Here is a 20,953-nt window from a genome sequence, read left to right on the forward strand (position 1 = left end):
CAAGGCTTTTGTGGAGAGCATCAGCACAGTGGCTTTCTAATTTAATCTTGGTTCCACTCATTTTGTCACAGTGGGACAGGACAGCACTCCATCTGGTTTGAAAAACACTGGGAGGTTATATATGGGGGGGGCAGGTGGGATTCTAGGATAGTTCTTTGTAATTATTCCACGGATTCAGAACAACAATCTGCTGTTTTGCCATCCTGCACGATAACAGTGAAACCCCCCAAACCACAGGTCCTGTCTCAATCACATTCTGTTTGACAAACTCATGGCAACTGTCACGAGTTTGACAGACAAACTGACTTGTGAGCTCAGCATGGACGCTCTTTATAAAAGCTCACCTGATGATTCATGCTGAGTAATTATGCAGATGAGTGTGTGGGGGTGAGGAGGGGACTGACGGAGACACAAAGTGATGGGCTGTGAATATAAAGTGTGACAGGCAGCCTTTATTGGTACAGTGTAATGAGACAGGTGGAGCACTGCATCACTGTATCTGCACTTGTGCTCATAAGTTTACATCCCCGGGCAGAATCTGTGAAATATTGGCCATTTTTGGGAAAATATGACTGATCATTCAGAAAACGTATTTAGAGATAGTGGTCAGGTGAAACCATTTCTTATCACATAGTTATGTGTGTCCTTTTGAAATCATAATGATAACAAATCACCCAAATGGCCCTGATCAAAAGGTTACATACCCTTGAATGTTTGGCCTGATAACATTCACACAGGTTTAAATGGTTATCAGGGGATAATTAGTGTCTGTGTATAAATAGTCTGTGGGTTTCTTAGCTCTGGAGAGAGCCCTGCACATTTCATCCAGAGCTGCACAGATTTTCTCGATACTGAGCCATGGGGAAAGCAAAAGAGCTGTCCAAGGACCTCAAAGATCAGGTAGACCAACAAAGATTTCAGCCACAACTGTCAGGAAAACTGTTCGGGATGCAAAGAAAAACCCAGAAGCAACTTCAGCTGAAATACAGGCTTCTCTGCAAAAAAGTGCTGTGGCTGTTTCAAGATGCACAATAAGGAGGTACTTCAACAAAAATGGGCTGCACGGTCGAGTTGCCAGAAAAAAGCTGTTACTGCGCTAACGCCACAAAATAGCCTGCTCACAGCACCTAGAAAAGCCTCAAAGCTTCTGGAACAAAGTCATTTGGAGTGATGAGACCAAAATGTAACTTTATGGTCACAACCATAAACACTGTTTGGAGAGGAGTCAATAAGGCCTATGAGGGAAAGTACACCATCCCTACTGTGAAGCATGGAGGTGGATCTCTGATGTTTTGGGGGGGGGGGGGTGAGCTACAACGGCACAGGGAATTTAGTCAAAATTGATGGCAAGATGAATGCAGCATGTTATCAGAAAATATTGGAGGACAATTGGCATTCATCAGCCCGGAAGCTGCACATGGGACGCACTAGGACTTTCCAACATGAGAGAAACAACAGCAGAAACAAGTGAAGGTTCTGGAGTGGCCATCCTGACCTCAATATCATTGAGCCACTTTGGGGATATCTCAAATGTGCAGTTCATGTAAGACAGCCCAAGAATTTACGTGACCTGGAGACTTTTTGCCAAGAAGAATGGGCAGCTTTACCACCTGAGAAAATAAAGGGCCTCATCCACAACTATCACAAAAGACTGCAAGCCGTCATTGATGCTAAATACACAGTATGTGTATACTAAGGGTATGTTTGTTTAATGATTGTGCTATTCTGTCATGCCTTATGGTTGAATGTGAATCCCATTAAAAATAAAAGAAATGTGTTTTGCCTGATCGCTCATGTTTTCTTTAAAGAATGGTGCACATCTTACAAATTCTGCCAGGGTATGTACATTATGAGCACAACTGTATATAAGCTGTTGGAGGGAAGAACAGGACACTCAAAGGGGACCTTTCTGAACTAAGTCTGACTCATTCAACACTAGCGACATGTTTAGGGAAGACAGGCAAATGTTCTCATAAGGGCAGGTCATGTTCTTCACCATAAATCAGGAACAAATCTCGAACCTCCAGTCCCAACCCCCCCCAGTGTTTGCACACAGTAACCCAATATATGGAAAAATGGTTATAGATGTTCAGTCAAAACAAGAGCAACCTCAATATTCACTTTAAAAGGCCTTTCCAAAGCTGTCACACACACACACGCACGCACACGCTCACGCACACAGTGAGTCAACCCTCATGAGCTGCCCAATATGATTGGTAGGCAGCGGTTGGTGACACCAGGATATTAGTGAACTTAATCACAGATGTACATGTGACTTAGATTTGGAAGTGAAACACAAACCAGCACTGGACACAGCAGCTATTGCTGCAACACAGCAGGCTCTTAGGCCCTTTTCATTGCTGCCGAGTCAGATGACACGACTCAAAGCAAACAGACTCACAATGACAACTCACACACTTAGTTTGTTCTACCATGAAGGACCAAACATAACAGCTGTGTTATTAAAGGCCCATGACTCGACTCTGACTACAGCTGCGTTCATCTAAACATGGAGGAACTACATCACCTCTCTGCCTCAGAACAGCTCAGTATCACAGCATTATTTAGATTTTGTTTGAGCCACTTTGAGAGTGAGACTGAGTGGAACATTAAAGAGTGGAGCTAAAATAAAAACAGACACAAGGTGTTGTGTAGTGGAAAGAGAAAACACTGTATTTTAATACAAGGTGACATTTTGCTGTCTGTGTTTGGGGTGCTTTGTCTGCCTTTTATCTGGCTTTCAGATCAAAGCCAGCAGCCTGCTGAGTCGGTGAGATGACACACAAGGACAGTGAAGGGTCTCTGAACTATAGCTGAAAGATTTCAACTTCTGTCTGAAGCAGACGCATAAAGCAAAGGCAGAGACGGGAGTCATGGTGCTTAACTACCTTTTTTTTTCATTTCTGACTTTGTGCCACATAGGAGATTTTAGATTCTTTATCATTTGTACAATTAGCAACTTTGCCTTCTAATCTTATTTCATAGCATTTCGTCCCTGCTTTGCTTCTGTTCTGCACCGTGGAAAACATTGGTGATGTACAGACTGTTAGCAAACAAGTGTAGCTGAAGAGCTACGCTTGTTAGACTAAGATAAAAATATAACAGTGACTACACCTCCGCTACACTGATGAGTAGCGATGTGATGAGTGTTAGCATGCAGGCAGACCACATGCTGCATAGTGTGCTTTATTTCAGTGACATGAGGCATGATGAGCTATATGGTGCACACTCTTGTATGCACCGTTATATTATCATGCTTTCACATACACAAGGTTTATTTTTGAACTCACATTTCACCTGGTGGGCATAAAGCAGACAATAGTAAGAAATGTGTGCGGTGGATGTAAATGAGAATAGCTAATCACTTCTCTGCATAATCAATTCATATTAATCATAATCTAGTATTGCAATATGTACTGATTTATTCCATACACCTGTTTTTTTTATGTCTTCTAACCAGAAAATGACTGATGTTCCCTTTAAGCACACTTGGCTGTGTGCTGTGATTTTCTCCCTCTTGACCTTTAAGCCATTTTCCTCCCTAATTATGACCTCACCCGATGAGTGGGCTCCATAATTCAGATAAGTAATCCCCATACTTAAATGACATTGCATCAGTAAATGAATTCTGGATAGGCCATATTCTCTCCAAACAATAGCAATATTGTTTTAATCTTTATTTTGTATAATAGACCACCATATGTTTCATTCCTGCAGGCCTACTGAAACACACAGTGTAACAGAAATGACCTCCATCTCTTGTAAACCTCTACAGGAGACAGTGCCTTAAACACAGCACGGTCTCTGGCCCTGAAAGGATGAGGAGTGCTTACGCAGAATAAAATGCCATGACATATTACATAATGTTTAAACATCACTCGCAGCAGATTTCTGACCCAGTTTCTTTTTAATAAGCAGGGAAGGAAGAGAGAATACCAACAGCTGTTTCCCTTTCTGTATCTGAAGGCCACCTTTTTGCCATTTATTTAACTTGGAATGAAAAGATGTTGATATGAAGGCAAACCCTAAATGCTGGTCTAATACTGTGTATTCAAGTATCTGAAAAAGGTAAGACATCCTCCACCCCAGTCTGAGTAAGAGTCAAAGTTGTTGTTGATGTGATGAATACATTGTGTCACAGAAAAAAATCAAATATTTGGGAGCTCGAGAAAAGCTAAAGGAAAGAATACAGAAAGAGAAAGTGACTCAAAGACAAAGAGAGCAACATCTGTGTGTGACTGTCTCATAATTAACACCCTAATAAGATGTTGCTCCATGGTCCTCCAGAACAGCTTCACTTGTTCTCCAAGTGTCTCCAGAACAGCTTCACTTGTTGCTCCATGGTCCTCCAGAACAGCTTCCCTTGTTCTCCAAGTGTCTCCAGAACAGCTTCACTTGTTCTCCAAGTGTCTGAGCTCTAATGGAGGGATCCCCAACACTGTCTGAAAAATATTCCCTCGCTTGGTGTTCAGATGATGGTGGTAGGAAGGGATGCATCATAAGTCTCTCCACCCTTATTCACATGATTTTCATATTAAAATATTCAGTTCGGCTCGCTCCCTGTCTGGAAGCATCATCTATCTGTTTGCATATTTAAACGCCACACACCAGTCCATATTTCCTCTCCTTTTAGCTCCGTTTTGCTCTCAACCAAGGCCTGAGATGTGAATATGTGACTCCTGAGCTGCTGAATGCTCGACTGTGACAAAGTTAGCAACTAACAGGTGAGCAGCCTGTAGGCCTACTGCAGTGGGTGTATGTCAGAGCGACCCAAGAAAAGCTGCAGGCTGGAAAACTACAACAATGAACTGGAAATACTAAAAGGCTCCTTTAAAGTTCATTTGTCTACAGCCAATAAGTGACGGTTCATTGTAGCTAATGTAATGCAGTATAATAGAATTCATCTGTAATATTCAGGATCTTATTTTCCTTGTCCCCCTCCCTGCTGAAGCTGTGACCCAGCTCCCCATCAGGAATCAATGAAAGACATTTTACAGCGTCTCTCAAAAATGCCTGTGACCTCTTCAAAGTTCAGTTTGTAGATAACAATGCTAATATATTAATGTACAATGGTGCCTTGCTATTGTCTTGTCAGTGCAGTAGTGCCTCTGGAGTAAAAGAACAGCCATTTAGGTTAGTAGGTCTCCTGCCTACCACACACTATAATGAAGTTTCTCACAACAGCTGCTTTGACTGAATCAACCAGTAGTGTTTATACAGCCCAGCTAAGAGCTTTGTTATTTCTGAAGCTAATTACCGCGACTGAACCGTTGCAGTGTTTGGGATGCTATACATTAGCAGCAGTAAAAGAGGATAATGTCGACTGTCTATTTCCAACACCCACTCAAAGGTAACTGAAAACCACAGCACCTGATGGTATCTTGTTTCACTCTCTGTTCCTGCCTTCATTAAGCAACCTGACACAGGCCGTCTTTCCAGGGACGCCCTGATCAACAGACTTTTGGCCCACATGCTGAGTTTGAGTGAGTCCATCAACTTTACAGGAAGATCTAGTTTTCTGAGAGGTAGAATCACCTTCAGACCATAAGAAAAGGTGGATCCCAGTCAGCCTTACCTCCTGCATGAAGATAAGCACCAACTGCTACAACACAAAGCTGACAGGAGCTTCAGCTGGTTACACCACAGCAACAGGGAGACATTTGTGGGGCTCTGGGAAAGCATGAGAGTAGCCAACAGCACATGTTAGAACTAAAGTGACCAGAGTTCAGGTTACTGCTAGGAAACTGAAAGCTAATGCTAATACTCAGAAATCAGAATAGGTATCACTTTAGTATCAGTACCACAATGAGCTACTGAATTGGGACCAGTTTCAGAGAACGATACTGCTGATATTCTGATTATTAAGTATTTTGACACTGAACCTCATATTTTTGAAATTGACACACACACGCACTTGCACCTCCTTTAAATTCTTCAGTTTGAATGCACCAATGCAAAGCAGATCCTAGAACAAACAGTAGTAATGCAAACAGGACACATTTGTTGCTGTACAACTACACTGAAGATGCTAAGAGGGAAGCGTAAAGGTCATGATCACAGTCCCTTGTTCAGGTGTTGAGACAAATGGCTCAGTGTGGTTCAGACTTCTCTCTAAAGTCACATGTAGGCACCAAAGCTGTAACCATTTACACAACAGGTTCAGATTTGTTGATTTGCAGAGATGAAACTAAAAGCTGCATACCTTGCATTTCATCCTAAACTAAAGCAGGATGGATCCAATTGCAAAAAGTACACACTAAAGTATGGGAGTTGTCTGCTAATGCTGCAGTGGAAATAGGACTGCACAGATAGCACTAAGAAGATCTTATACTGGAAGACTATTTACTCTGCTCTCTGAATCAATCCCCACGTCTACAGATTCAACAATCCAATGGAGGTTGTCCTCACTGGAGGCTGGCCCTTTGGTTGGAGAAACAGCCGATCAGAGTTTTGTTTGCACGTTTAAAGCCAGAGAAATGACGACAGGGCAGTTAGTTAATTGCTCCTAGCAAGCGGTACTGCGCCTCTGTGTAATGACAACAGACCTGATACTGATATGGTACTATGTGAGGAGCCACGTGTGACATACCCACAGCCAGCAAACAGCCAGTGGTAGAATGTAGACAATTATTCTTACTCATGTACTTTCAGTACAGTTTTATGCTACTGTAAACCTCTACTCCACTACAGTCCACAGGGAGGTATGCTACTTTTTCCTCTACTACATTTATTCTACATTACATGAGCATATGAATCACAATACATTGCTAGAATTCAATCTACCCAAGAGCATACAAATTAAAATTAGTCTCAGGACAACTAGCTCCAGCATGACATACTACATTTAATCGTTATTGCATCACTAATAATAATGCAGTATAAGATGGAGAATAATATACACTTTGACATTCTTTAGAACCATTTACGACAACTGAAGCCAGCCAACATGAACACAATATCAGACTGAATCATTAGATGAAAACAAAAGGGCAGCTGAATCTGATGATGAGGCTATAATCAATTTATGTATTCATTTGAATGCTTGTTCAGAAATGTTTCCCTGTGTTGTTGCAGGAAGCAGCATCAAGCTAAGGTCCAGCAGCTCTTCAGAATGAAGTCTAGTACTATCAGCGGGACTCCACTGGCTCCAGCCCAGCTGCCTGCACCGCTGTGCTGTGGCCAAGAGTTCTGCCTCTTTAGTGGAGAAAAATGAAAAACAAAAACACAACCCTCCCTGGAAAACTGCTGTTACATAACTGCATCCCAGCAATAGATCATTGGCTAATTTGCCCCCATTCAAAAGAGCCATGCACATGGTCAGACATTTAGGTAGCAAATAAGAATGTGATTGCCATTTTTGCTGTTTATGTGATTGCCAGATAGAAAATGAGAGCATTTCATTGTGTCTCTTTTAAACCTGTACTTGAAAGCTTCATTAGGTTCTTAATTAGACTTGAGAGTGTTGCATTAAGGAGCTCTAAGGTTTCTATAATGTACCTGATGTTTCTCTTTCCTCTGTTGGAAGCAACCAGAGCCCAACCTCCCCTCTCTGACATCAGCCTCAATTAGATCCATGCTTTGGCTGTCAGCCTGCAGCAGTCCACCCTGTTCGCATACATGCAAGGATCTCTCTAACCAAGGACCCTTAGGCAACGCATACGGAGCCATGCAAATGTCTCCACTACACTAACAGAGGCAGCATGATCTGAGTTAGCCCTTGAGCAAAGCATGGCAGAGTGTTGGCCCTCATTCAGTGACAACACACCGAGGAAAGAACGAGCTGGAGTGGACACGGCACAGTACAGTCAGCCCAGTGTGAAACCTTATCACAAAGACAAGTCTAACGCTTCAACAACTTCCTTTTAAGGAAACACCACATAACAAAGACTGAGTGCCAGTTTTCATCTTAATGTGACTCTACACAGTCACTGTGTGATCGACTGCACCTCAGTGTGACATACGGTCTACTCCACCCACTCCGTTTCCTGTCGTGATACTGACAGCGGTAAGGTTCACTTACGGAAAGGCAGGAAATTTGTACCGTGTGCCAGTCAGTCCAGGGAGGTGAGCTCAGCCTGCAACCACACACCCCCACACCCACAGTGAAGGGAAGAGATGAGGCAGGGAGAATGAGCATGAGAGAGAGCCCCCCCCCCCACCACTCTGATGAGTGCTCTTTCCTCACTTCCCTGCTCTTCTCTTCCTCTCCCCCTCATTACTTTGAGCCTTCAGTAGCTTTGTTGCTGTCCTACTCTGTAAATGTGTTACATCACTGCCTATCGTTTACTCTCGCTCAGCTTATATCTGGCCATCTCCCCATCCATCTCATGCTTCCTTTACCTTCATCTACGTTTCTTACCCTGTCAGGCATTTCGACTACAATACAGCTCTTTTAAACATCTTTTTCAGACAAACATCATCTGACACACAAACAGACAGAACACCACATACCCACAAAACAAGGAAGTAGGCCGCCACGGTTTATAAAGGCCTGAAGCTGTTGTATTGAGGCAGTTAATAGTTCAAGTCACAGCTCCGTGTACGCCCTCGAACACCACACAGCTCTTCCTCGTGCTGTTGTTGACTGACTCCCTCCTGCACCTATAAACCAAATTGACCGAGCCAATTTCCCCAGTCATGGAAAATCACTCCAGAGGACGATGCACACAGACACGCAGCTACTACACAACACAGAATAGAGATACCATGCCATATGTGACATTTCAGCATGTTGAAGAGACATTACTGTAGATGCTTAAACCAAAGGCCATCTGTAGGTGTATCAACACACGGGATTCAATCGTTTTCATTTTAGTCTTCTTGTCCTTAAGAGTGAACAAGACTCAGCCAAAGCCTTCCTGTCTAATCTGCAAACATATTTAGTCTCCCTGGGCGAGGTGGAGCTGAGGTCTGCTGTGTTTCCTTTTCAAAGCGCTGCCACTTTTTTGTTCGAACTTTGCACTTCGAATGATAAGGATGGGTGACGTTACAGCATAGAGCAAGAGCAGCTCCACAGTCAGCAGTGGCTGCTCTAAGAAATGACAAAACTGCAGCCTGCTGTGGCTCTCACCAAATTTGTCACCAGCTTGCTAGAAATATGATTTCGAACTTGATAACAGGATTGCTGACAGTACAACGTGCTGTGAAAAAACTTCAGCTGGTGTGAAAACTCAAAATGTCACCAGTTTAGTTTTTTTATATCTCCCTGGCAAGTCACTTCAAAGCCACCATCTGCTCTGCATGTTTCCTTTGCTAGTAGACTCGTGCATGTGTCTGTTGCCAGGTAAATTCTCTCAAGGAACAGTCAGACATTTTGAGAATACACTCAAGAGCCAGACTACTTCCTGGAGTCTTGGTGTCAGCATGAGGATGCCAGGCAGCCAAGTGACTCCCTCCCTCTCCCCCATAAAACTGGAAGTTGTTCTTTTTTTGTAGGGATTAAACAAAAAGCATGCAGTGTGTTGATGCAGATTTTGTTAGCTCCAGACAGAGCCAGGCTATCTGTTTACCCCTGCTTTCAGTCTTTATGAAGATATGCTGACTGGCTGTAGCTTTGAGTGGACAGTTATTAGGTTAATGACAGCCATGAGACTGAACCAAAACAGTATAGTTCAAGACTGTAAAACTACAAATATTGAGCTGAAAGACGCTAAAACACCCCACAGAGCAGAGTGCTAACACCCTGGGTTTTTCACTAAGAGCAGCACCTTCCACGACACATGCAGTCACTTGATCCATTGTTGACAGAAAAATATTGATCATAGCAGCTTTAAAATATAATATTTGGAATTTCTATTGTAAACAACCCATTTTTATTTCAATTCATTGTACCTCTCCAAGAATAATTCAGGTTCATCCAAACTATTTGACTAACTCTCCATTATTAGGTTGTAAATAAACCAACAGTTCAGTCAGATTATCTAACCCCTTTATTTGGAAATCAAATTAAAAGTCGGTGCACCTACATGGCTTTGGCCCTGCTTTATGTGCTTTGCTACATTTTATGACTCGTGCCACAAGCTTGCTATCAGTATATACAATTGCATGTGTGAGTTCTGCATGTACATTGTCATGCTTGACCTGGTAGAACATAAGATACCAGCAACAAAGGGATACCTGCTTACTGATGTTGAAATGGTATCATTTGGCAAAGGGGGGTGGATGGATGAACGGATGATGGTTCTGCCAATACATCAATACATTCACTGCTCTGTTCTTGTGTTGACCAATGAGAATTAGGTCGTACAAGATCATTTGCCCAATGAGTCGACCCTCCGACCAGGAGGGGTCATGTCTGGTTTCATGTTCTGGAAACCTTCTTTCACACAAGTGTAGTGATACACACGGAAAAAAACAACTCATCTGTCCTGATAGAGGAAATTGGCTAATTTTTCTTAACAGTTGCAACACAGCACTATACATCTGGTCTGCTAGGAGAGATGACTGTGACTCATATCACAGGGTTAGATGAGAGAAATGATTTGCATCTTAACAAAAAGGGCTTGTTCCTTGCACTGTACTGTGGTGGCAAAGGAGGTACAAAAACCCCAAACTACCTTCAAGGAGACTTGAAGCAGTAGAATTGACAGAACAAACAAACTGCATCCACCACATTCAGAAATGTAGGAATAAAGCACCCATTCATGGTAGTGACTGTGGCAGCAGCACAAAAACCTTTAACAGTGATTTGGTTTTAAATTTTTTGTCTTGAGAAAATGCTGCATTTTCGCCCAATTTGAAAGAAGCGGAACCTTCTAAAGGCAATTTCAAATGGTACTGCGTGACTCAATACTTCCCCTCCATTAGAATGACAACAAAAAAGGGAGTCACACACTAACAGCAGGTACATGCAGATTGTATTCTACCTTTATCTGTTTGAATGTGAATTACGTTTCCCATTCTTTCTGGACCTTTGCGGACCATTATCATATCCTGATAACATGTTTGGCTACATCATCCAGCCCCATTTCATGGCAATCCTTTCCATGCCGGCATAGTCCACTATGACATACACTACTCACAAAAAGTTAGGGATATTGGGCTTTCAGGTGAAATTTCAGGATGAACCTAAAATGCATTCTAACCTTTCCAGGTGAACTTAATGTGACCTTCTCTAAACTTTTGAATGCACATGTCCAACTGTTCAGTGTTTCAGTACTTTTTGCACAAGTTGCTGTTCTCTAACAAGGAGCTTAACAGCAACATTCACAACAGGTTTGATCCATGAATCCACCAATACATTTCCTGCTTCAGTTAGAATTGTATTTAAACAGTCCTCCTCATCATGCTGTTCACATTCTGACATCATGAGACCAAGACGACACCTAACTATTGATCAGCAGCACCTCGGCATTGCGAGGCTTCAAACAGGAAGTCCTCAGACGAGGTGTTCACTGAGCTTAGAGGGTCACAGAGTGTCATCAGGAGGTTGTAACAGTGATACAGAGACTGGAAGAGTCACAGAAAGGAGAGGAGTGGACGTCCTTTGGCCACATCCCAATTTATTGAGACACTGAAAATGTTTTGTTGTGGTATACCTACCACTGTTGGTAGATTTTCTTTCAATAAATTGTTTAAGATGAATAAAATTACCATTGCATGCTTCTACTTAAATGTCCTACTTTCATGATATAATATCACTGTAGCATTCACTTTTTACATTTTCCATATATTTCACCTAAAAGTCGAATATCCCTAACTTTTTGTGAGTAGTGTATATTTTTCATGCTCAGAGAGCCCCATTTATGTAAGTAACATAAAGTTTAACTACATTCCTTCTGAACCATTGCTGGACTTCTCCATCTCTATGAGGTAAACATCACAAAACTATTATTTTCCAGCTCCTATGGAATATGGCATTCTGTATACTTTGTACTGAATGGAGGATACATTCCTTAAAGCTTGAATGACTTCAACGATGGATATCGCCATGCAAACATTAAATACAGTCCCTTGCACACTGTAATTGCTACAGGATAAATGTGTGAAAGGGGACAGGAATATTACATGATGCCACAGCCACACATGACACTGCCACTCCTCTTTCTTCACAGTACCAAAGCCAGCAGAAAAGATCTTTAATCATAATTGCAGACAGTGAGCTGACACACAATACTTTACCCTCCTCAAGCCAACGGAACTGGATACTCCAAGAGGGATGTGTGTGAGCCTGTCAGCTCAAGTGAGCACTGATCGATCCACAACAGCAAGAAACAGAGAGCTAAATGTGTTGTAAGCAGTTCCTATAGGGTCCTATAGTAAAAAGCAACACAGTAAAGGCTGCATCTGTAGGGGGAACACACACAGCATTTCTACCAATCATCCAGTCTATGTGATGCTACACAGTGATTATTCATGTGATTTTTGCCCAACCCACCACCTACCCCCGCTCTACTGTCAGAGAAAGACTGAACAAATCTTGGCAGTTTCTCTACTGCACATAGTTAAATGGTGGATTTTAAAATCTGCAATCAGAGGTCTGATGGTCATAATGCAGTGCAGCCATAGCAAAACTAGCTACAGCTTAACAGCTTCAGTTTACTTCTGTGGGCATTCAGCCATCCACTGGATGCAACACGGCATTCTGGGAAATATAGAAAAGCACTAATTGAAGCAGAGGTATCATCCTATAGAGATTTATTTTCATATTGACTTCAAAAAGTATTTTTCTGTTGATCAGTGTAAAAAGGCACGTTAAATCTAATTTGATTCACTGCTGTAAAACAAGGCAAGTTAAAGGGAAGTGAACCAAAAAGTAGATTAGTGATCTCCTCCAGACTGCCCTCGTCTTTGCTCTGTGTTCTCGTAGATACTCACATAGGGCATCTTCTAATGAACAAGACCAAAGGTACGGAAACCAGGTGCTGAAGCTGAACTTGAAATGGTTAACAACCCAGGCTATTTTTAGGCTGGTACTTTTATTGTATCAATTAGTGGATCAGAAAATCTGTTTTTGATGAAATGTAAGTTTGTGGTGCATCTCCTCTTCTATGTGCCCTTGTTTGCCCAAGGGTGTGCCTGTGCTTCTTCAGTTTTCATTATGAAAGTGGTCTTGGCCTCCAGGCTGTCAATATAGGTCTTCATGTGCAGTAAACAAGAAGAGAAGCACACTTGGGTAAGAATCCTCTCCTTTTTTGGATTAATGTAATGCCTTTCAAGCTCTGTACTATCTCATAAAGGGAACGCCAGCTGTGGACACTGTAGATGTGGGGTACTGTACTATTTTGACGACTGATTGGCGTCAAAAAAGAAGAACTGGTAGGAGCACATATAAGCTTGTACTGTTGGAGCCTGTACTCCATTCCACTTATTTCAGCTGCTCACATCCGCTCAGTCAGTGATCTCCTAGTCTCCGATCCTCTCCTCTTACCTCTAAGCTACGTCAGAGCCATTGTTCAGGGGCATAATGGCCATCTATGTGCCTTTTCACAGCTGCCTACTCCGAACAGCAGGTCACCAGCTCTTTCATTACAGTATGTTCAATGCAAATGACAGCAATGGTGGTGGATGTTTGAAACAGAGGGGCTTCTAAACCTTCCTGAAGGGTCTCCTAGCTATGAGAATGTCAAAGCGGGCGGAGAAGGGGCAGACACCTGGCGTGCTTCCCAGAGCCTTTCATCTCGTGTTGGGAGCCGTCCTCTCCAGCGACGAGCCATCTCAGCAAACAGCAGGACATGCCAGCAACACAGTATGTCCCACAGTGCAAGTCTCACACCATCCTCACACTGCACTGGCTCATGGTGTGTGATCAGTGGATAGCACACTGCCCCAGAGCCACCACAAAGAGGCTTTATTGCTAAATTGCAGAGAGGAATGCATTCATCAGATTCAATTCAATCCAAAAGAAAGCATTCAAAAGAAACCGTAAATACACTGACGTGGCTTTCAGACCAATTTATCCATCAGTGGTTTATTATGCAGCCACTGAAATGGGCTTCGGAGAGGGAGGGGTGACAAATTAACTTGCACTACTAACAGATATTGAGTGTTATTAAAACTCACTCTACTCTCCTACTCTAAGCAAGGCTCAATGAAGTAGAAAAGGCAGTTCGCTCGACTCCTGTATAATGCAGCTGTATGTCCTTTTGTGTGGGAGGGATGGCCAGCACCATTATCACCCCAGTTACCTGAAATTATAATTGCCCTCCTGCTCACTGCGAAAATACATTCTTCAGAAGTCTCTGCATCATCTTCAGCTTGAGCCGAATACAGGTAAGACTAAATGAGCTTTTATAATTAATAAAAACCAACAATGTCATTTTACACTTTCCAGTGATCTATATACCTAATGGTGCAAAAATTGTTGTTCAATCTTGGAGGACTTTAGTTAGATAGCAGCCTTACTCATGTGAAACCTCATGTGGCGCAACTGGCACAGAATCTGAAGATAAAAATGGTTTGTCTGTGCCATCTATGACCAAAACAGATGCCTGAAAAGAGGCAGAGGAGCAAAATCATAAACCAAACTATGGACAGAAAAAATGACAAGACAATGGAGAATGGTGCAGAACTACAGGTTACTAAATTAAACTGTGGCCAACCAGGCTGACTTCTGAGTGCAGCTTTTCATTTTCAAAGCTGGGTTAGTCTCTAGTACGACCACCGTCAACCTGCAACACCTAACAGGAAGAAGTGTGTTTTAGTTACCGTCAGCAAAGTGCAGTGTCTGCCACAGAGAGCCTGTCAAGCCTGCGGCAGGTTAGCAATATTAGCACCTTAAGCTAAGCATTAGGTTTGAGAGAGCGTACTCTTCGAGCAGACGTCCCATCACTGATGCTAGCAGGAAGCAGGAACCCTCTCCGACCTCAGACTATAAATAGAGGCTGAGTGAAGACCGCCAGTTATTAGGGACAATTATCAGCCTCAACGTGGCAAAGAGCCAGGCCGGCTGGAGTTCAGACTGTTTATTTAATCTTTTCTAGGGCCTCCAGAACATAGTGGGTGGGGTGAACTATTTGAATAATCTACAAAAAATTCACTGTGACTATCGAATAGTATTTTGGCGTGAAACCCTATTCACATGTATGTTCATGTGGGACTGTACCTATGTGAGCGTGGTAACTCACCAAAGTTTTCTCAGGCTCCTGCTGGGACTCAGAGGAGGACTCCATGGTGGTGTTAATCCAGAGTCAGGCCTGTCAGCGCCGCTCTGACAGCCACATATCTGTTGGGAGGGAGAAGTAATGTGTTACCACAACAGGACAAAGGTACAACATGCAGCACCGTCTTTTTAACTTGGTCACTTGGGTGGGTATTATGTATACCATGCGTTCAAAATTTTGTACTCAAGGACTTGGAGCTGTTTTGAAAGCAGTTATTTTTTGGCTTGTAATAGCAACATGTCCTTTCACCTTATGTGGGTTGGCTAGTTTGCAAAATAGCAAGAAGTAGCAGCAGTGTGGTACAGAAGTACATCAAACGATTTCTCTCATTGCTGTCACTGGATACTAAGGCAAAAGAAACTGCCTTTTTCCACCCATGCAAAGGTGCTGCAGCTCCCTTTGATAAACAGCCTGTTTCTAGTACAAACAGGGGAGGATGGAGGATCAGCCAGCCTTGTCAGCTCCTTTCCCCCAGTCAGTCCTGAAAAATTCAATCTTTCAGTCTACCTTTTTGTTTTGGAGACTGACAATTTTGTAACCTTTATCTATCCAGGGAAAGCCACACACATATACATACGCACGCACGCGCACACACACACACACACATATATATATATACTACTCAGTAGTTCCATGTCATAGCCAACAAATACTCCAATTCATCCCACATTTCAGGAACTAGCCCCAACTATAAGCTCTTATCCAATATGTTGATAAAATCCTGACAACCTTTACCTCCAATGTTGAGATCAGACCCAGAAATGGTCCAACCTTTCAGTGGTGGGGCGAGACTAGGAACTAAAATGAGCATCAAGGACAAAAATCGCCTCTTTTATCCCATGTTGTTTGTCAGAGTGGACCAAAGTGAATGAAAAGTTAGGATTCCCAAAATAACTTTCAAATTGACTGAGTTAACTTTTGATACATAAACACTAAGCAGCAAAAAGGTAATACAACTTTTCAATAATGGTCAGCTGAGAGGCACGAAAATGCTCATGTGATTTTTGGGATGCCAGCAGGCTCAAAGCTGAGCCATACAATAGCAAACTGTATGCATCCATCTATCAACACTCTCTACCACCCGCCCATCAACAAGGCCCTGGGTGATCCAACTCATTAAGTATTAATTCTCCATGCAGGTGCTGTACCTGCACACAATACAATGAAGGCCTAAGCCTACTGTTCGCAAGTGTAATGCCACTGTCAGCTAAATCCTCAACAGGAGTTCATGAACAAGTGGGACCATCTGTTAATTACACTCTACACTTTTGGGCAGATTATTTTGGGTGGAGCAGCTGCCTGCCTGCACGTGGTTCTCCTAAAAATGCTTTCAAAATTATAGGAGGCAGCCACTTCCACTGATTGCTATTTTGAGTGGATATGTGAGCTTTCTGAGCCCTGTGGTCCTAACTGAGATTACACCTTATCAGAGGCCACAATGCAGCACCACGGTATGACTTAAGTGTTGACACTGCAGATGCAAAATTCTGTTGTCTCCACCAACAGGTATTTATTTGATATGTTTTGTTAAACTGGCTCTGTTAGGATTGGAGTAGTGGAAACCCAAACAACACTTGTTACTTACCAGAAAAGCTCAATTGGAGCTGATGCAGGTCTCTGAGTGACAGTTCACATAGCTTTACCTTTGAAACATGGCGGTAAAATGGCTTCACTTGCACTACTCAGTGGTCACAAGCACGTCTTTGGATTAAAAATAATATATAAGAAAATATTTATTACACACCATTTCCAATATAGTTTCCCTAAATAATTATTTCACACCTGATCATGTGGTATACACGCACTCTTGTGAAGTTTGTTTCTGATTGCATGTGGGACACAGTTAGGCAGTATATTTGTAGCCAATTTGAAAGGTGCCAAGAAGGCAGTGGAGGGTGGTGGCAGGAAAGAAGCTGCTTCAGGAGACTGTTAAGAGACAAATAGTGCCTAATATCAGACAGAGGACAGGAGGACATCCTGACAAAGAGAAGGTCACTAACCCCCCCCCCCAGCCGCTCCACTGATGTAACGCTCCAGCGCTCCAACAGCCTCTTGGCTCCAGCCAGCACACACACTTCATATGGGCTTGACTCTCAAGGACCTGTCACGCTGAGACAGAAGCTTTCCACTCTTTCTGAAAACCAGCTTTAGCAATGAGCCGATGACTCAGCCTGGAGCAGCAGCCACACGGCTGAGGTGGGAAAATAACAGAAATAGGTCTGCAACTCCACAGAATGTTTTGTAGCAGTGCAAGGGACTTTTGTATTCCTCTTAGTTTTTCCCTTTGGGATAAACTAGGTGTCCTATCATACCTCTGGATCAGGAGTTTGCTAGTTCACACTTGTCCAGAGAGTCTCTGCCAGTGCGACATATGCTTCAGCCTCTGCTGCATCTTACTGTTAGGATGAATAGATATACATTAGCTCTGTAACTGCCATCTATTTGCTGCTGTCCTTATGAGGACACGAGAAGGACCTTTACATTTTTATTTGAGTGAAATGTCTTTTGGATACTTTGCATAATGTGAAAAACAATAATGTTACATCTAGTTTTTGAATTTTGACTGCATCAGCACCACAATTGATATAATCAGTTACAGGACTGAGGTATACAATTGTCCTATTAGTGAGAAAGATTGGGCAAAAAACATGGCCGCCATCAGTCAAAATATTGTGGGTCTTAGCAGGAAATTGTCCAAAGCTCATTAAATTTTGGTGGCACTTTGAGAGCTCAGTAACTGAGAAGCTGCAGGCTCTCTCTCTCAGAGGGCCAGAGGGCAGACAGGGAATCCTAAACTTGTGGCTTGGCAGCGGCCCCACAATGATACCGGAAACACTGGCTGAGGGGTTTCTCCACAGAGCCAAAGTACAGTATAGCAGGGAAACTGGGAGTAATGTATGCTTTTTGTTGACAGATTTTCTCATTTATATTCCAGCTCAAGAGAATGAATGTCGGGTATGGGAATACGCATCACTTACCATCTACATTAATGGACCTACAGATACAAGCTCGCTCGGCATCTTCAAACAGTTCTGCTTCGTTCATGCTACAAAATGCTCGCTCCATTAACAATGAAGCACTTCTCATCCATGACATCATCACAGACAGGAAAATCGATTTCCTCTGCTTAACCGAACCCTGGTAGAATCAAGTCGTGATTTTAATATCCATGTGGACTCCACCAGCTGCACCTTTGCCTCTGAATTTCTGTCTACTAGACTGCTTCAACATCACACAGCATGTTCGTGGTGCGACCCCCACCAAAGGTCACACACTGGGTCTCGTGTGCTCCACTGGCATTACTCCCCTCCATCTTCAGTGCCTGGACCTTGACTTCTCCGCTCATCATGCTGTTCTATTTACTGTTATTACCCCCCTCCCCAGGCACTGTGCTAAACGCACCATCACCTTCCGAAGCATCAAATCAGTAAGCATACCAGCCCTAACAATGAAATAGCTACCCACCTGACCTCTACCCTCCATGACTACAATGGATGCTCCGGCAGCCCACTACAACACTGCTCTATCCATCAGCCTGGATTCTCTTTCCCTCCTGAAAACTTGCTTCATCTCCTTCACCCCACCATCATGGAGCGTAGTTCAGTGGTACACCACTGAACTACGCTCCATGATGGTCCCTGGCAGGAGAGACTGCATAAGAAATCTGGCCTCACTGTCCACCTGGAGGCCTACAGAGATCACATGTCTTCCTAAAAGGAGGCTCTGTCAAGAGCCAAGAAGCAGTACTTCTCCACTCTCATCACTAACCAGCAAAACCACCCAAGATTACTGTTCTCTACAGTCAGCCACCTACTTCGCCCCATTGACCCCCGCCTCCCCCATGGCAACCCCAACCCCTGCTCCAAGTTATTGGATTTCTTCCATAAGAAGGTTGATGCTATCCATCAGCAACTCCTGGCACTTGCCTCCGTACCTCAGCTTCAGTTTGGACCTGGAGGACCACAACAACTACCGGCCGATCTCCAATCTTCCATTCCTCAGCAAAATCCTGGGAAGAGCAGTTGCTGATCAACTCCATTAGCACATGTCCAACCATGAGCTCTATGAACCCTTTCAATCTGGATTTAGAACACACCATAGCACAGAAACTGCCCTCATCAAAATCATAAATTATCTAGTTATTGCTGCTGACTCTGGACACATCAGAATGCTTATTCTCCTGGACCTCTTCGCAGCCTTTGACACAATCTACCATTCCATCCTCCTCAACCGCCTCTCTCACCACCTTGGCATCACAGGCACAGCTCTCTCCTGGTTCCAGTCCAGCCTCTCTAACAGAAAACACTCCACTCACCATCGGCATGGTGTTATTATTATTATTCCAGCAGTTTTGCATTAGGGTTGATTGCTTTGCTGCAGTTATTTGCAAATTACACATAAATATGGTCTAATTATGGTGATATTTTGCTTTTTAATATTCAACAGTGTAGCCTGTTGAATATTACTAATAGCACAAAATACAATGTATAAAGACTAAGTTTACTGTTAAAAGCTGGACATTTTACCAAAAACACACATAACAGACAATCAGAAAACGCTTGGATTGAAAACCAAGGCGAGCTAACAAAAAACTACTTGGATGGCTTGACATTTTGGTTCTGAATTTCCAGCAGGGAAATACTTTGGTTTTGATTGTTTTTAGATTAACAGTAGAGCTCGGCTCAAGGGCAGGCAAGGACAGCAATCCTTTCAGGAGCCTAAGCTGATTGTAGTGATGTTGCTGTTCGCTCTCACAGGGGGGCAGCTCTGTGACAGCCAGAGAGGCCCATCACTGTAGAGTGTCTGGGAAATGATCACCAGTGGTCAAGGAAAACATAAGGCAGGGTCTGCTGCCCACACTCCTGCAAAGCAAAGATGAAGCTTTTAGGATCATGTCCAAAAGGAACCTCTCACGGCAATGGCCTCTTTAACAAGATTTTAAGCTGTGGTACAGTTGCTTGTTCCTGATAGCAATGGTTTGCTGAGATGTTAAGAGTCCATACCACCAAAGCACCAGTAAGCATCTGGATGCTTCTTTGACCAGTGCTTCACCTAATTAGAACTAAACACAACAAACAGCTTAGGCTGATGGGACTGTGGACTCTGGTCATAAACCAGTGTAATGGATACATTCTAATTTTGACAACTCTGTTTCCATCTGGAGCTCTCTATCCCCTACAGCACTGTAGTCACAGCACCATCCTCACTTCACCACTTTGAGCTAATTCACAGTCTTGTAGAGCTCTAAGATTCCATCAAAGCAGCAATTATTAAAAGGGAAGAGCAGCATGAGGCTATGCTACAAACATCGTCTTGAGAAGCTGATGGTCAAACTATGTTTTCAAGAATGCTCTGTATGGAAATGAAAACAGCTGGTCAAAAAGAGTAGGGGGAGGGAGGAGGGGTCACTCAGTCCATGTAATCTTCTGCCTGTCCCAGTTCCTGTTCAGGGGGAGACATCTTTAAACAGAATTAATCCATGTAGGTCAGGGAGTGAGGACTATTAATCAACCATGGAAGTAGAGACAGAGGATTGCTTTGGTAGACCAGAGACACAACAGTTTCATATCATTCTGTGGTTTGGAAAAATAATAGAGATTTGCAATCCACTGGAGTGAGTGGTTTGAACTTCAAAAAATAGGATGTGGAATCGTGTTCCTTTATGTGTGAGTCAGTGATCAAGCAGTGTTGAACTGTCCGCTGGTTTATTTAGAATAAACACCACGTGAACAGATAGGACACTAAGCATCCCTGACAGGACTGTGAATGAGACGGACTGAGCCTGAGCACGTTCACTGGCTTTGCCATGGATACACATACAAGGTCCAGTGACTGATAATGCCCAAACAATC

At 43.1% G+C, this 20,953-nt stretch overlaps 1 protein-coding gene across 4 annotated transcripts in view; it reads right to left on the bottom strand.

Moving 5' to 3' along the window:
- Window positions 1–20,953, bottom strand: part of osbpl8 (oxysterol binding protein-like 8) — a 77,015-nt gene that overhangs the window by 40,648 nt on the left and 15,414 nt on the right. For 3 of the 4 annotated variants that reach the window (XR_011585897.1, XR_011585896.1, XM_070853587.1), the window contains exon 2: window positions 15,066–15,163. Coding sequence is in view for 1 of the 4 variants with exons in the window: in XM_070853587.1 (XP_070709688.1) it covers window positions 15,066–15,110 (45 nt within the window). In the remaining 3 variants the exon portion in view is untranslated. Of the gene's footprint in view, window positions 1–15,065; window positions 15,166–20,953 lie in introns of those variants that run through there. The other variant, XR_011585898.1, reaches the window with a different exon arrangement.

The sequence above is a fragment of the Pempheris klunzingeri genome, chromosome 22 (genome assembly GCF_042242105.1).
Source record: "Pempheris klunzingeri isolate RE-2024b chromosome 22, fPemKlu1.hap1, whole genome shotgun sequence".
NCBI lineage: Eukaryota > Metazoa > Chordata > Actinopteri > Acropomatiformes > Pempheridae > Pempheris > Pempheris klunzingeri.